At 46.7% G+C, this 16,590-nt stretch overlaps 3 protein-coding genes across 7 annotated transcripts; 1 reads left to right on the forward strand and 2 right to left on the reverse strand.

Annotated features, from left to right (window-relative positions):
- The first annotated feature begins 1,420 nt into the window (after positions 1-1,420).
- aamdc (adipogenesis associated, Mth938 domain containing) lies at positions 1,421-6,794 on the forward strand. 4 transcript variants are annotated; one of them, XM_047035826.1, is made up of 11 exons: positions 1,421-2,044; positions 2,232-2,306; positions 2,691-2,816; positions 2,919-3,034; positions 3,283-3,470; positions 3,738-4,016; positions 4,161-4,383; positions 4,537-4,807; positions 4,898-6,026; positions 6,115-6,210; positions 6,414-6,794. In XM_047035826.1, exons 1-9 carry the CDS (start codon positions 1,993-1,995, stop codon positions 4,981-4,983), a joined length of 1,416 nt encoding a protein of 471 aa, XP_046891782.1. In that variant the 5' UTR covers positions 1,421-1,992; the 3' UTR covers positions 4,984-6,026; positions 6,115-6,210; positions 6,414-6,794. The 4 variants fall into 4 exon arrangements, with proteins under 4 accessions (XP_046891782.1, XP_046891783.1, XP_046891784.1 ...); XM_047035827.1 differs by having other exon boundaries at positions 1,421-2,816; XM_047035829.1 differs by lacking the exons at positions 1,421-2,044; positions 2,232-2,306; positions 2,691-2,816; ... (3 more) ...; positions 4,161-4,383; positions 4,537-4,807 and having other exon boundaries at positions 5,505-5,770; positions 5,853-6,026.
- Positions 6,661-14,504, reverse strand: ints4 (integrator complex subunit 4). Of its 2 annotated transcripts, none has more exons than XM_047035824.1 (24): positions 14,376-14,504; positions 13,682-13,876; positions 13,388-13,505; positions 13,173-13,279; positions 12,926-13,034; positions 12,710-12,816; positions 12,557-12,607; positions 12,376-12,464; positions 12,145-12,265; positions 11,829-11,900; positions 11,318-11,492; positions 10,891-11,096; positions 10,393-10,535; positions 10,178-10,293; positions 9,926-10,059; positions 9,638-9,804; positions 9,283-9,376; positions 9,106-9,186; positions 8,865-8,995; positions 8,630-8,689; positions 8,297-8,456; positions 8,061-8,204; positions 7,781-7,901; positions 6,661-7,533 (listed from the first exon to the last, which is right to left on the reverse strand). In XM_047035824.1, the coding sequence occupies exons 1-24, from the start codon at positions 14,427-14,429 to the stop codon at positions 7,337-7,339; spliced, it is 2,952 nt and encodes a 983-aa protein (XP_046891780.1). In that variant the 5' UTR covers positions 14,430-14,504; the 3' UTR covers positions 6,661-7,336. The 2 variants fall into 2 exon arrangements, with proteins under 2 accessions (XP_046891780.1, XP_046891779.1); XM_047035823.1 differs by having other exon boundaries at positions 12,710-12,819.
- Positions 14,505-14,565: 61 nt separating this feature from the next.
- On the reverse strand, positions 14,566-16,535 carry kctd14 (potassium channel tetramerization domain containing 14). Its single transcript, XM_047035831.1, has 4 exons — positions 16,415-16,535; positions 15,581-15,805; positions 15,352-15,486; positions 14,566-15,134 (listed from the first exon to the last, which is right to left on the reverse strand). The coding sequence occupies exons 1-4, from the start codon at positions 16,466-16,468 to the stop codon at positions 14,823-14,825; spliced, it is 726 nt and encodes a 241-aa protein (XP_046891787.1). The 5' UTR covers positions 16,469-16,535; the 3' UTR covers positions 14,566-14,822.
- Positions 16,536-16,590: the final 55 nt, after the last annotated feature.

Genomic DNA, 16,590 nt, shown 5'->3' on the forward strand with positions numbered 1-16,590 from the left:
CCACCAATTTTATCACAGGCACTGTGCACTATCTACAGTTCAAGTAATCTGTATTTGTGTTTCACTGACATTTTAATCACCAACAGCATCACGGCACTGTGCACTAGTCGATCTATAATTCCAGAAATGTGTGTGCCACCAACTGCATCATGGACACTGCAATAGTCAAGTAAAGTTCCCACATAAATTGTTTTGGATGAATTTGAGCGCTATTGTAATATAAACACGAAGACTCATATTATTATATTTGCCGAAAATTACAACCAAAATGTTTACCTAAAAGATTCAGACTTTTGATAAAATATGCAGGGATCAAGCCTCAGTTCTTATTTGTGCGAAATGGGAACAGAAAATACAATACTATTTTACAGCATTGCATAGCACCAATAAAAAAATACAGACGTTAATGTAAACTCAGCAAACGTCCCTTAGGCAGATCTGTACGTGCAAGAGCTGTATGGTGAATTTCGCCAACAATTATGACAACTGACTCAACCATTGGCATGTAATGACGTTTGTTATGAACTAAATGTCTAGATGTTTGTCTAAGTCTAAGACTGTTATAACAGGAAACCAATAAAATACATTTTGATCAACATAACACAAGCAATTGATAACATAGGAAACAAAAGACAATACATAATAATTTGCATGAAGATTTGTTGCATGAAGATTAGTTGCATAAAGATTAGTTATGGAGTTAGATTAGTTTCATAATTCAAACAAACAAACGCAACACGATTCAAACAAACTTAACATGATCCAAACAAACGTAAATTGTAGCTAAAATTGTAGACATCTGATAGGCTGCAGAGGATATCTTTTAGAAAAAATGCATTTGTGGATCAAAGCGCGTCAGGAAAGTTCCAAAAATCCACACGAACGAATGCAAGGATTCACACCAACGAATGCAGGGATTTGTAACTTGTGTTTGTCAGGTTGCAAACGAATGTAATAGGGTCATTTATTTGTGAATCGCGTTACATTTGTGAATCACGAAATACATTTGTGAATCGTGTTACGTTTGTTTGAATCGTGTTACGTTTGTTTGTTTGAATCGTGTTATGTTTGTATGAATCGTGTTACGTTTGTTTGGATCGTGTTAAGTTTGTTTGAATCGTGTTGCGTTCGTTTGTTTGAATTATGAAACTAATCTAACTCCATAATTAGTTGCCATCTAGCAAATGTGTTTAAAATAATGAGAAATTGCTTCTGTGATGTGCAAAAGTGACTAGAATTGATGATGTGGAGGTTGAACAACTAGCCTACTTCAGAGATGACAGACAAAGCCTGAGAAGGATTGTCATCACCAGTTGCAGCACAGGAACTACACTATCTAGCCTACCTATAATTCCAGAAATCTGTGTGTGTCACTGACATAATCACGGGCACTGTGCCCTATAATTACAGGAATCTGTGTGTGTGCCACCAATTTCATCACAGGCACTGTGCACTATCTACAGTTCAAGTAATCTGTATTTGTGTTTCACTGACATTTTAATCACCAACAGCATCACGGCACTGTGCACTAGTCGATCTATAATTCCAGAAATTTGTGTGCCACCAACTGCATCACGGACACTGCAATAGTCAAGTAAAGTTTTAACGTTAGCTACCTAAATTTAGTGTCGTCCTTGCACTTACATATAGCCTCGTTTTGTGGAACTCAATAGTAACTTAGTCAACCATGTCCTTTTTTCACAACTTGCAACTCTAAAGCCTAAAGCCTGAACTAGCCATAACATCAACTTCAGCTAGCGTTAGCTATTAGCTACGGAACCTATGCCAGTGAAAGAGCGACTTGTGATTGGATAGAATATTCGCTGGAGGGGGGCGTGTACAGTGAAAGGTTTATTCGTTTCAAGTTACTAGACCTCTCTACGGTGCACTTTAGTACACCAAATACTTATATGCATTAGCTGAACATGAAGGCTTTACAAAATAATTTTTGAAATGCATATGCTTACTCCTGTCGTCGGTTATGTTATCTAGATGTTTTATGTACTTCTACTGCCCCTGGACAGAAAACAAAAACTCAAAAGTGGTAAGGAAATAGAAAAGTAAAAAAAAAAATGGATACCGTCTCTTAAAACTTTGTTTATTTTGTTTTAAACATCTCAAATCTTTCCAATTTGAAACAAAAACGGCCTACAAACAATTATGTAAATATTTGTTGAAGGTTTCACACAAACGTACCTGAAATTTGAACATAATTAACTCTATGGGTAAAGGAAGGAAGGATGGAAGAGGACAAGAGAGGAATATTCGAACAACGTTTTGGAATGTAGCCGCACATCTTCCGGAAGGTAGGTAGTAGCAACATCAAAGTTGCGAGAAGAAAAGTTGTTGATTGTCGTTGTTGTTCAGGACTCACTATGATTATATTTGCAACCGAGGTCGGGCTACTGGCTACATGAATTAAACAACTTGAAAGAGTTTGGGTAAATATAAATGAAAAGTTATTTAATTTCAGAGGCTTTAGCCTACGTTAAACTTTTCGAAGCGGTTTCTACAATGGCCCGATTCCATCTCAAGGGCGCATGATCTACAGAAAAACTTCTAACTTAGTTTCGATTTAATTTGATCTACGATCAACACTACGGACTTAACAATTGAGAAAAATACAACAACAACCATGGCAATCGCACATGTCGCAACTGAATACATGTTCAGCGATTTTCTCCTGAAAGAGCCTGCTCAGGGAGGCTATCGCACCCTGCGCACAGACCTTGCCGTGGATAAGATGGTCACATGTGTGGCTGTGGGACTCCCTCTCCTTCTCATCTCTTTAGCCTTCGCGCAGGAAGTCTCAGTTGGTGAGGTTACGTCTGATACAGTTAATGCTGTCTGTTGTGTTTAAGTTTCATGTGGTAATTTGTCGTGATCTGATGATCTCCCTGTTAACTACTCTCTCCCAGGTGCTCAGATAAGCTGTTTCCCACCCAGCAATTTTTCCTGGCGGCAAGCAACATATGTGGATTCCTATTGTTGGGCAGCAGTACATACACACACACTACCTTTATGGTTACATAAGGTGAGACAAGCACGCGCACACACATTCAGACTTCATGTCACACATTTGGTTATAAATAGCCTACTACAAAGGCACACTAATGATAGTTTATTTGTCTAACAACAATCTAGTTCTTCAATGCATTTGATAGTTGCTATGTTAGCCCCGATACTGTATTTGCGCACCATGTTTTTGGGCCTGTATGCGTTCAACCCTCTCCAACTCTTGATATTTTCCTCTTCTCCCTCCCCCTCCGTCCCTCCCGGCAGTTCTTCCCTTACATGTTGCTGCTTGTTGCGGTGATGATGTACGGCCCGGCACTGTTCTGGCGTTTCTCCGCGGCTCCCAGACTGCAGTCTGACCTCAGCTTCATCATGGAGGAGCTCGACCGCAGCTACAACCGGGCCGTCACTCTGGCCAAACGCATGGCCACCTCAAGGGTCCTGGCCACCGACAGGTAGCCACAGAAGCTGTTGTTAGTAGTCCGTTGAAATTGAATTGTTTATTATGATGTTTAACACAGCGCTATTCACGGAAGGTATGACGATCGGAAAACAAAATCCGGCCAATCTTTCTACTTACTATGTGCGTTGTTATGCGCCAAAGCAAAGCAAATTCTTCATGTGTAAACCTACTTGGCAATAAACTAGATTCAAATTTTGATCTACTCTTCCCCTTGACTTTGCCATCTGTTGCGGTCTGTCTCTCCCCCGCCTCCCTCCAGCGACCCCACCGAGGGGTGTTTCATGTACCCTGTGGTGGAGAAGTACCTGATGACCAAGCGCTGCTCACGGGTGTTGCTGTGGCGCTACCTGTTGTGTCGTGGTCTGACCCTGATCACTCTGCTGTGTGCCTGCGTCTACCTGGGCTACTACCTCCGTCTGGCGTCCGTCACAGACCAGTTTGGCTGTCGGCTGCGCTCCGGCCTGCTGGCCTCAGACATGTCCATCCCAGAACAGGTCCAGTGCAAACTCATTGCAGTGGGGGTGTTCTCATTGTTGAGGTAACTCAAATGACTCAAATCACCTGAACTAATTACCTCTAGCGAAGAGTTTTTTATTAATTTGTTTTGTGCCTGTATTCAGGCTTGTCAGTATTGTTGTAAATGTGTACACGTTCATTTCTAAATTTGAGTGTGTCATTTCAGCTTCGTCAACCTAGTGCTGTTCATTGCACTGGTTCCTGTGGTGATATACGCCAGTATCCGACCTCTCCTCTGCCAAAGATTTGACTACTTCCTAAAACCTTACCAATCCCTGCCCACTGTGAGTGTTCTGCCCACTCCTGATGGCCATTGGGACGACCTTGCCCTGTATCTGCTTTTCCTGGAGGAAAACCTCAGCGAACTCAAGTCCTACAAGTACATTAAGGTGTGTGTGTGTAACCTGTGATGAAAATCAATTTATATGTTTTATCAATATAAATCTGCATGTTTGTTCACATGCCGGTGTGTATGTTGAAATATGAAATATAAGTGTGTATACTGTACGATATATATTAATATAACACTAACTGTGTTTCAGGTGTTGGAGTTGCTCAGGAAGCGGGGTTTGTGTGAGGGGGAGGACTTTGACTCAATGGGACTGCTACAAACGCTCTGTCTGGTGAAAACAGATACCATTGATGGGAAGAACCCCAATACTAGCGATACCATTAAAACGAATGCTAACCCCAATGGGAACCCTGATTCTAAAGCTAACCCTGGATTAGCCAGACCGAGCAATGAGGCTGTAGCTCCCAGGACAATCTCCCTGAACCCAGACCAGGGTCAGGGCGAAGGAATCGAGATGGAGGGTAAGTCTTGAAGTCTAATGAGTTGTTAGCATTTTTTATCTCCTCCAATCATGGTCTCAATTTCACAAATGTGTTTGCGTGCCTTTTCAGAGTTATCTGCTATGTTGCGTAGAACCAGTGGGATGACAGGCAGTACAACAACTGAAGAAGGGGGTGTGCGACAGCGAGTAATCTGAGTTTCTGCTGACATGACGATAAAAGGACAGCCCCACCGAATTCACATCAGGGTCACCCGTATTGTCTCTGGAACTGTTGACCCTAAACCTGGAGGACAGTACTTGTTTACAACTCTGCCAATGCCATGCCAAGCTGTTTATGACTTGGTTGCACTGCTTTAAAAGTTTTATTGCTGCAAAATTGGGAGAATTTGCTCTGTGTACTTTCACTGTTTAATCAAGTTAACAGGAATAATATACTTTGTATTATTGAATCTGTATTATTGGTCACTGAACACTGAATGTAACTCTGACTGCAGTTCAGTGACTTGACATTATCTTGCCATTGCTCAGGAACCTTGCCAACATTATGGCTCATAATTTGGCTTTTTGGGGGGAAGGTGGGGAGAAGTAATTTTAATGCGACTGAACCACGAAAGCTAAAGGGGATGAAGATCGGGGTTTTGGTGCCTAGGTACATTTGTGTAAAATATTGAACCTGCATATCTGAAGAAGATAGTTTTTGTGTATTTGTGTTTGATGGTTTTACGTAGTAAATATAGATTATTATTTAGAAGAATTGTGTGTCTAATTATTTTCTCTCTTGTCTTATTATTTTCTCTCTTTTTTTATTGAGTTATTATTTCGGATAAGTTTAGGATTTAGGAGCAACGTTAAATACTCCACCCACCCGGCCAACGCCGTGTAACGAAACGTGGTTTATTATTGACGTCACTATACCAAAAGGCGAAACGCGTTGTTTACTTTGATTAATCGTAGCAAACGATTTTATATCGTTGCTTTTTTGGTATGTAGAATTTTACATAATTCGAAAGACCTAAAAGCTAAATAGCTGTTGTTTGTTTTCTACTGCTGTTGTATTGTAACAGCTCACCCACACACCAGCGACGTTACTCCGCGGAGTTATTTCGATGTTGTCACCGGAGATAGCGTCCCTCTCCTGGGGCCACATGAAGGTAAAGGGCTGTTCTTCAGCTTACAAAGACTGCAAGGTTTGGCCAGGGGGTAGCCGCGCCTGGGACTGGCGAGAGACCGGCACAAACGTGAGTTAATGCAGCTTCTGAACCAACATTAAAAGTAAGATTATCCTGTCTAAATGCCTACAATTTGTCGTTATTTGGACTTCTCAAGCACCACCCATGGGTTCAGCCTGCAGACCTGGAGGAGGTGCTGCAGAAGGGAGTCAATACACTGGTCATCGGCAGGGGCATGAACGAAGCTCTGCAGGTATAAACGCATATCGACTACCCGTCAATGTCCTCAAATAGCCACTTACATACGGAGCTACCTCAAATGCCCTACTACCACATAAATCCTGTTAACACTTGAAAAGGTTGAGGAGTTTCATCAGATATAGGATGAGGAAGATAACCTACCTCTTTCCTCATTGATTTAAGGGAAACTTCATCTATCCATCCATCTCTTTCCAGGTCCCATCATCCACTTTGGACTTTGTGAGGCAGAAAGGAGTGGAGGTGAAAGTGCTCCAGACAGAACAGGCTGTGGCTGAATACAACAACCTGGTTGGCCAAGGAGTCAAAGTGGGTGGGGTGTTCCACTCCACCTGCTGATGATGTCATAGCTGTCAGGATGTTAACTCACCTGTGCCAACGCTGTGGAGGTTAATAGAGTACCATAACTGTGCCTGTGATGCAAAAAACAAAGCTGGTCAATTAATGACATTTGTGTTGTACAACCTTTTATTATGGTGTGTGAAGCCAAGTACATTTAAAACCAGAAAAATTGACAATTAATAATGCACCTTTGCAGTTCATTTGCACTCCAAATAAAAGTCTTATATTTTGGCAACATCTTTAACCTACAAATATGTTCTTGCAATTGTAACAAAGGAGTATATGAAACCAGTGTGTCAAAATCCTCTGCTGTAAGAAACAAATGTAATCCTGAATAATACCAAACACTTTTATACTACTAATCAGTCTCATTGATGTTGTGGACTGTGTTGCATAAGCTTGTTTTATTACATTACAATTGAGTGAGTCATTATGGAACAAGAAGTCCCATTCATTATTTGTCTCAGACAACTGGTGGGGAAGCAAACACAGTCCTTAACTGTCAACCTGTCAGTGCTCCATACAAACTGTGGCTTTGTCTCCAAGGGACTTGCTTGAGTTGTATTTCGATCAGAAAGTCATAGAGCAGGGCAAGAACTAGCCTCTAAAACCCCTCACACTGTACACAGCTCCAGACAGGATCATCTCATTCACTGTAGGAAGGCTGTCAGCTCTTCTCCTCCCACCTCTCCAGACTCCAGCTTGGAGGTTCCTTTGTGGCCAGATCATGACTCTGCAGTGTCTGGGATATCAGGGTAGACAAGAGCAGGCTGCTGGGGCTAGCGGCGTGCCGGTTTGGGCATGATGAAGACCTTGACGGCCTTGCTGAAGGGGATGGTCCCCTCGGTGGCGCCTTCTGCGGTCGGGAGGCCCTCTGTGCTGTCGCTCCATCCGGGCTTGAAAGAGGAGGAGGAGGAGAGACGTCCGGAACTGGAGCTGTAAGCCAGGAGCAGTCTCACCTCGACCTGACAAGGCTCTGGTGGAGAGATTTAAAGACAGACAGAAACGATGAGTTACTGCTCTAGTATCAGTTACTGCTGTAATATTGACAAGATTTCTTTACTTACTCCTTGGACATGCTTGCTTTAACTTTGATTGTATAAATATCTAAGACATTCTGTCTTACCATTGTCGAAAAACCTCCAGAGACACAGCTTTTCACGACTGGAAGGACAATAATGTGGATAGGAGGACATGAGACGGTGTGGTGTGTGTGTCCTCACCCGTCCATGCGGTGTGCGAGAGGTAGACTTGGGTGATGAGGCGGTGTCGACCCGGCCCAGGGTTTCTAAAGTCTCCTGGTTTGGGGTGAATCACATGGGACTGTCCATCCGGATACAGCACCTAGGTACAGTGTGTGTGTTTGATCGAGTGAGGGGGTGAAGAAAGAAAAACAATTCTGTCGATTTTTTGAACAAAAACACATGGCCCCGAGTCCAGACACACACAGAAGAAGAAGAGGAGTAACTCGGCCACAGTGAGGCGACAGCCCCTATCGCTCACCTGCACTTTGACGGTAGTCTGAGGGTCCTGGACGTGCTCTAGAGTGGCGTCGATGTCCAGCGCCACCACCAGGCCAGTGGTGAACTTCAGAGGGTTGTCTGACTCGCCCGTTGGCTCGATGATGGTGGCGGTCGCCCTCTGAACCTGTCAGCCCGTATGGAGTCAGATCGGTTCATGGTGGATGTGGATATAATGCTTTGGTTGGTAGAAAATGGGAGTATGTTTGTGTGACAGACCTGTTTTGGCAGTTTGAGGTGTAGCAGGCTACTCTGCCTCAGCGTGGTCTGCAGGATCTTGACGAGCTCCACCGGCTTGCAGGCCGTGAGCCTGGGCATCAATTCCAACAGCTTCTCCACGAACGTGTCCTGGAAGTGGGGCAGCTCGGAGACAAACAACCTGGAGGAACGGGAGGGAGACGTGGGAGGGCGGCATGACGAGTTGAAGGCTTGTACGTTCAAGACGAGGACGGCGCATCACAAACCACGTTTGGTGTTGACGGGCTAGTTTCAAAACTCGGGGAGTACGGAGAGCTTTTGACACTTAAGTTGGCAGCATGTGAGCACACATACCTCTGGAAGGTCTCCACCTCCTGTAGGAACTTCTCACAGAGGCCGATGAGGGGTTCCACCCTGAGGAGGAGGTTGGAGGGTTGAACAGGGTCAGAACTCGCCCTCCTGAGCCATGTATTCTAACTGACCAAGTCACTGGGACGAGTAGGCGTTTATTCAACAGAAGCGCGTTTCGAAAATGCGCGGCTGGTCTACACGGCTGTTCTGGCATGTGTGTGTGCGTGCGCCTACTAACCCACGCTTGGTCCTTGCAGTGAGGACTAGCTGGAGGGCCTTAGCCTGCAGGCGTACGTGGTGGATGGTGGCAACCAGTCTGTTCTCCAGCCCGCTATACAGGAACTCCAGCTTATAGGTCTCCTCCAGGATCTACACAAACACACACACAGTTTACAGGTTATTGCAGATGAGCGTCTATGTAGGTCTACGGGCATTTCAGTGTGCTCAAGCGTACTGATGTCCCCCCCCCCCCCCCTCACCTGTCGAGTGGCAGCGGTTGCCATGGCGTTCTGTTTGAGGCAGAGAGGGACAGCCATGTTCCACAGCTTCTCCTGCAGGGCCTGAAGGGAAGAAGTCACAAAAGGTCACAAAAACGATACGGGTGAACACTGAAATAACTATAGGTCGGTGGACAGGCCCACGACACACACACACACCTTCATGAGAAGCAGCTGGCAGCGCAGGTAGGTGGCACAGAAGTGTGCCACCCCAGCCAGCTCCGTCTGCAGCTCCCCCAGCCTCAGCAGGTCTCTGGGAGAGACACACAGGAGATACACGCTACTGACGCTGACACGGCACCGGCAGGATGAGCCGTGGGAGGTAAACAAACACGCGAGGGCTACGGCTACGAATATGGAAGAGAAACCCGGAGTGAGAGACACCGTGTGCATAGTATGAACGAGTGTATTGCGTGTAAAAGGAGAGAGCGATCATGCATCGAGTGTGTGTCGTGTATGTGTGTGTGTCGTATGTGTGTGTGTGTGTGTGTGTGTGTGTGGTGTGCGACCTCACCTGATGGTGAGGTCCAGGAGGTCCTGGGCTCCTGGCGTCTCCAGGTTGTGGATGGTGCTGACCCGGCTCAGGCTCTGCTGCAGGAACTGCTCTGCCGCCTCCACGCTGCCCGAACCAGAGGCCGCCGCTGCACCCTCCAGCCCAAACATCTGCTTTCTGCCCGGCAACTGCGGCACCGGAGAAACAAACCATCGATGGCTGTTTCACTCTCACTATTGTCTCTCGTGCTTATCGTCATTAGACCTGGTATGGGTTGGATTGTAGAGGAGAGGTGTGTGTGTGTGTTACCCTGAGAGGGGGCACCAGGTGAGACAGGCTGTCTCGGAGGTAGGCGTAGTGTCTGAAGGTGTGGTCAGAGAACAGGGCTGACATGGTGGGGCAAGATGTAGCAGCGTTGAACACCAACACCAGCACAGCTATGTCTGATACACACACAGTCAAGGATGCAGATGAGGATGTGTGTGTGTGTGTGTTGGTATTGATAGGTCGGGGGGAGGAGAGTGTCCTAGGGGAGGTGTGTGTGTTTGTGTGTAAGGATACAGGCTGGGTCGTCCATATCGGGCTCTGGCGTGTCAAAGTAAGGGTGTGTGCTCAGGAGCTCAGGAACCAGGGGCAGAACCAGGTTCGGATGACGACAACCCAGGAACTTCAGACACCTGGGAAGACAGGGCCATGAAAAACACACACGCCCACGCACCCACACAAACAGAGAGAGAGACAGAGAGAGAGATAGAGAGAGACAGAGAGAGTCTTACTTCCACACAGAGTTGCGGTCTGTGGGGTACTTGGTGAGGTTCTTGAGCAGCTCCAGCAGGGCCATCTGGATGCACTCCTTGGTGGACACGTTGGTGTAGCACAGCAGCTCGTGGAGCGCCTCCCGGATGTCCCGGGACGAGTCCTACAGGGGCGCATGGGTCACAGGTCAAGCCCACCACGTCTAGGCCTAGGGTATGTTTGCGTGATCCTGTGTCTAGATATATTTTTTTGGGGGGGAGGGGGGCGGGTGGTATTTCTACCATAGAACGTTTCTCTATTTATGAAAGAGATGGTGTGTGTTTTGGAGAAGACTGCAAATGTGGAAAGAGAAAGAGAGGGGGGATGACATGTGGTAAGGGACCTGGGTCGGATTTGAACCCAGCCTCAGGTGCATGCAATGGTCAGGTGAGACACCAGGCCACCCCCATGTGCCTGTTTCTATGTTAGAGTGTGTGTCTGTATCTGCGCGCGTGTGCCTGCGCGTGTGGCAAATCTACCTCCAGCACGGCCAGCACGGTGTCCAACTGGTCTTCTCTCAGGGTGATGTTGGTGGAGATCTGCCGCAGCACGTGGATGGACTGCAGACGCACCTCTTCGATCTCGTCGTTGAACATGTCCACCAGGAAGTCCAGGCACTTCTCAGCGAAGCCGGCCGATGACTGGGCCAGGGCACACAGAGCCTCCACTGCTGATATACGCACCTCTGGAGGAGGACGAGAGGAGAGAAGAGGAGGGGAGATGAGGGGAAGGAAGGAGGACAAGAGAAGAGAAGAGGAGGGGAGATGAGGGGGAGAAGGGGGGGAAAGGAGGACAAGAGAAGACGGAAGAAAATGAGAAAAGACGAGGCAGACGATAATTGACGCTTTGCTGTTGTGTCCACACACACACACACACTCACTCTCGCTCTCCGTCCCTCTCCCTTACCGTACATCTCGTCCTCCAGGCCGTGCACGAAGGCCCCGCAGGCCCCCGAGGCGATGAGGTTGACGGCGTTGGTGTCCACCTTCTCCTTGGGGGCGTCGTCCGCCCACTTCCTGCCGGAGGAGAACTCGCCGGACGCGTACAGCTCCTTGGCTCTCTCGTGGGCCGTGCGCTTCCTCTGCGGGGGCGCGAGGAAACGTCAGAAGAGACAGACGGCGCAAGAGAGGTGGGGACAACTGTGATTCGCTAGGTCAGTGGTTCCCAACCCTGGTCCTCAGGGACACCCTGCCCTGCATGTTTTAGATGTGTCCCTGCTCCAAAAACACCTGATTTAAATATATGGGTCGTTACCAGGCTTCTGCTGAGCTTGATAACGACCCATTCATTTGAATAAGGTGTATGAGAGCAGGGAAACATCTAAAACATGCAGGACGGGGGGGGGTTTGGAAACCCGGTTTGGGAAAGACTGCGCTAGATAAGGTTATGGGTAGAGCTGCCCTGCTCCTCCTCTCACCCTGAGGTCTGACATCAGCTTCTTGTCCAGAGTCTGCTCCAGGAAGTGGGGGCTCACCTGCAGCATGGACCCCTGCAGGAACACAACAGCTAGAGTCCTTATCAATTCTTATTTTAAAGATATATTTTTGGTGGCATTTCTGCCTTTATTATTGTGTTTGGAGAGGACAGGAAATGAGCCTGGGACGGATTCGAACCCAGGCCACCGCGAGGCCTCAGCCTGCATTATGCGCTCATTAGTCTGGTGAGTCACCGGGGCACAGCCCATATCATTTCTAATGGCTCGTGTGTATTTGTGTGTGTGGGAGTACACCAACCAGTGTCTTGGCCGCTTGCACTCTGACCACCCAGGAGCCGTCGCTGACCATGTGACTGATCTTCCCAAACGAGTCATCCACCAGCCTGATCTCCTCATTGGATGAGGGGATGGGAACGATGCTAAAAAAAAAAAAAAAAAAAGAAATACGTAATCGTCGAATATCGTATAGGGTGGTGCTGCCTCCAGGAGGTGGTGTGACTATGTTACTGTGTGTGTGTGTGTGTCTCACCTCTCCGGGTACAGCTGGCTCAGAACCCACACCATCTGGACAGCTGCCGAACGCACCTGCTCAAAGTCATCACACAGCAGCCTACAGGCCTGGTAGGACACACACACACAGCATCAGGTTTACCACAAGTGTGCATTTCATGATCTACTGCTGTCAGGGATAGAACATCTCATATCCTTACATGTTCATAGATGTTCTGCTGGATCTTCATCCCTCTCTCATGGAGCTGCAACTGAAAGCCAAGCAGCAATAACAATAAGACAAGAAACCGACTATGCACTTTGAATACTCTGAACTTTATCGACTACTTCAGCAGGAGGAAGTGATGTCATACCATGGCCTTGATGGCTGCTGTGCGCACTCGAGGATCCTGGTCTCCAAAGTAGTCGCTGATGATACTCTGGACATCCCTGGCACACACTCCCCCAGACGTACCCGGAACTGCTACAACAGCAATATACGTATATCAACGACAATATGCATAAACTGCTGTACTACGTGTCGAACACCAGATGGCGTGCGCTTGCCTGTACCCCCGCCTCACTCATACCTGTGGATAATCCCTCTCCATCTTTGGTTAGAGGCGTGTCCACGGTACCCAGACAGCCCAGGAGCTGTAAGCACTTGTTCCTCACCCCAAAGTAGGTATCTGACAGGTGCTGAAGGAGATTGAGGAGGGGACAATTCAAACTTTCCACAAGCAGGACCGGGTAGACATCGACGACAGGAACTTTGAAAGACGCTCTCCGTTCCTGCATGCGTGTTTTAGGTGTACGGGTGTGTTAGGTGTGTCTCACCTTGCAGGCCACCTCGATGAGTCTCTGTCGGACCGCGGGGTTGTCTGGTAGCTGGGTGCCGATCACCAGCAGAGTGTCCAGCAGCTGGGCCAGCACCTGGTGAGATTCTGGTCGAAGAAAGAGCCCACAGTCATGCAAACCAATCAATAGACACCGTCTCTTAGTCCTATGTCCACCAGCGCGTATCGGAGTTTGTGAGTTTGGCGTAGTCTTACTCTCGCTGTTGAGAGTGCCGATGGCATCGTCCACGATGCTGTCAGGACTGAAGCCCTGGGTCTTGGACAGAAGGCCCAGCAGAGAGGCGATCTTCAGCCTCACTGAATGGTCTGTCTCCTGTGGAGGGACAAGACGGCTGTGGGCTTAGACATGGCTGAGAAACTAAGACACTGAAAAGTATCTTGACAACTGGAGGAAGATATGCTTCAGATGGAAGTGTCTGCGAAATCAAAACGTGTTTAAACACGTAAAGGATGGGAAGCACTGAAGTCTTGGTCGCTATTGTGGCTTGCCTTGTAATAATGCTCCAACAGGATCCGGACAACCCCTTCTACGCTCTCCACCTCCACGGGCTTGCGGGCGAACTGGAGTAGGTACTGCAGGGCATCAGTGGAGTTGGTGGCCTTGCATAAGTCAATGTGCAGCGCCGCTGATTTGCTGGGTTTAGACAGACGGAGCTTCTTGGCCGGAACCTCCTCTGGAGGAAGCTGCAGTAAAGAACGACAGATGGATAGCTTGTTTACTACCTAGATAGGCTAGTCAAATTCCCAAGTATGAGATTAACATTGCACGAATTGATAGTCACAGTTGACATTTGGAAAACTAGTTTCTGACAAGAGTGGGTAGCAAGCTAAGCCAGGAGACCCAACTGGCAAGTGAACTTATACGAGTTGCACTTTGTCTTTATCAGTTATCTTACGTTTGCCGTCTAACAATAGCTATCAGACATAAAATGTTCCCTTGATTTATAAGTTCCTATTTGATAGACAACTTAACTAGTCTACGTGTCACCAAAAGTGCCACAGAATGATTTTGACAATCCTGACTTGATTGCTCGCTAGCTAGCTAGCTAGGCTAGTTCTAGTACTACTACTGAAACATGGCAGCCAGCACCGTTACAGTTCTAAGCAATTTTCAACATGTCAGAAGTGCCACTGTACAATATCATAAACTGGATATAAATGCACTGTGTTACTAAATAGATACCTGAACAACTTTAGAGAATTCCTCGTACACTCGTTTTTTTAGATGCGCTGCCATTTCGTAGCCGCCTGAAAGCAGCTAGTTAGCACTAGCTCACACGCTAACAACACCTCTAAATGTCCTTTCTGACGACCAGTAGAGGCAGTACTATGTCAACCTCAGTCAAGGGTTTGGTTCCAGTTTCTTTATCATATGCAGTTAAAATCCCCAAATAACATTTTGGAACATCACATTTGGGATTACAGAATGCAAAATGCTCTTTTTAATAAGACATTTAATAGCACATTTCAGAAAACAGTATTTAGATGTACCTTTTGTGTTTGCTTTTCTCTCACAGTGCAAAAGAGAAAGCATCAGTCTTTTTTCCTTATATATTTTGCACGTAAATAAATGTAATCTGTACAGTAGTCCCCAGTTTCCTGCAGCCAAGCCAGTATACACAGTACCAGTTTACCACCAGGTGAATGTGAGTTTATAGAAGCAGTCATAGCTCTTATAGAGGACCCCCCTGTTTGTGCTGTGGGGCTGGACACTGACTCTGTAGCCCTGGGCCTCAACATCCATCCTGACGCAGTCTAGGAGGTCTGCCACAGTGGGAACAGCCTTCCAGGGGCCGAAGGTCACCACAGACTCCTTGTCCGCATCCAGGCTGTTAATCGCGTCACCATAGACACTCGCGTCTTCCTCTGTCCGCAGCACACAGATGATGATTGTGGAATGGCGGGCAGCAATGGCCTCAGCTCTGGCGATTCTAATCAGCACCTGGAGTAGCACCAAGGCCATGAACCATTTGTTCATGTTAAAGGTATGTTAATTAGACTGCAATAAAGATCTAAATATCCTCAATATCATGACACACGAGGTTGGTGAACCAGTTGTGCATTGTGTTGCATGCTATATTGCATGCACCATTGCGTAGCAGTGGCAAATGTCATTGTGAGAAATTATGAAAGGATTAAGTCACGCTGACTTTAGGGACCTCAATGTTTTCCTTGTAGTTGGGCAATCTGGATAAAAAGGGCTGCCTCCCCACTGCCTCCCCGAAAAACTGTGGCGTCTCCTCCAGCTGTTTCACTAAAGGTTTGATGTTGTAGTGGACTGCCTCACTGTGTACCTGTACGCAACACACACAAACACACACACGCACAGTGTGAGTCTTGATAAAAGTCAAGTTGCCTGAGCAGACTGCTATGCTGCTGTGTGTCTACCTGTAATACGTTCTCTGTAGGCAAGCGTTCAGTGCGCAGGAACTCAAGGATGGCTCCAAAATGTGTCCCATCACGGTCAATAAAGTACCGGCCTTCAGCATCTGAGCGTAGTTTAGGCTGGCCACTGAACAAGTCTTCCAGTTTGGAACCAGGGTGTTTGCGTAGGGTGCTCAAAGTTGTTGTGAAAAAATGGCCACCGATGTTCAGTTGCACTATAGGAGAATGCTGAAGAAAGGATGTACAACCATACATTGATTCAGAGAAAGTCAACACAAGAAAATTGGCATTTCAAAACATGACTTGGAAAAAGTTAGTGTATTTAACAAGAATGTGAAGAATAGGACCGGTCCAGTCACAAGCAACAAAATGACATGGAATAATCAAACTTATTTGCTTTAAGAAAATAGCCATGACATGAGTCATTTATTCAGTTGGCCTCCCAAGAAATAGACATTGGAGAGGCGTCACCTAAATTACTGCTAAATGACTAAATGTAAATGTCACCAGATGTTTGCGCTTTATCAACAGGTGATAAGGCCCAATTCCCCTACTGTTACAAATTCAAGGATGCCTAGCCGACTGACACCGCCCGTCGCTTAGTCTTAGTTTGCAAAAATACAGTAATAATAAAGTAACGTCGTTAATTTATAAACCATTTTTGACCGGAGTTTAAGTGTTACTTATAGCATGTCGCCTTCTGCTAACAGGAGAAAAATCCTAAACCGAAAAATATGCTGCTAAATATACGCGACTGTCCCAGCGCCTGTGTACTGTCATAGCCAATCACAATGAGACGAGTTGTACTAACTCAAAATGTAAAACTAATACATTTACCGAAAGTGCAGGGGAGGACTGCTTCCCTGGAGATTTGTAGTCTGGAAGACTCATTTCGGCTTCTGGTCTTGTCGAGTGTGAAGTAAGGTGAATGTAAAACCGCAGGTAGACTTCAGTGGGTGTGGCCTAATCCTGTTTTCCCCGGTGGGTGGAAGGATAATCAGGCGTTTCTGACC

The sequence above is a fragment of the Hypomesus transpacificus genome, chromosome 15 (genome assembly GCF_021917145.1).
Source record: "Hypomesus transpacificus isolate Combined female chromosome 15, fHypTra1, whole genome shotgun sequence".
NCBI lineage: Eukaryota > Metazoa > Chordata > Actinopteri > Osmeriformes > Osmeridae > Hypomesus > Hypomesus transpacificus.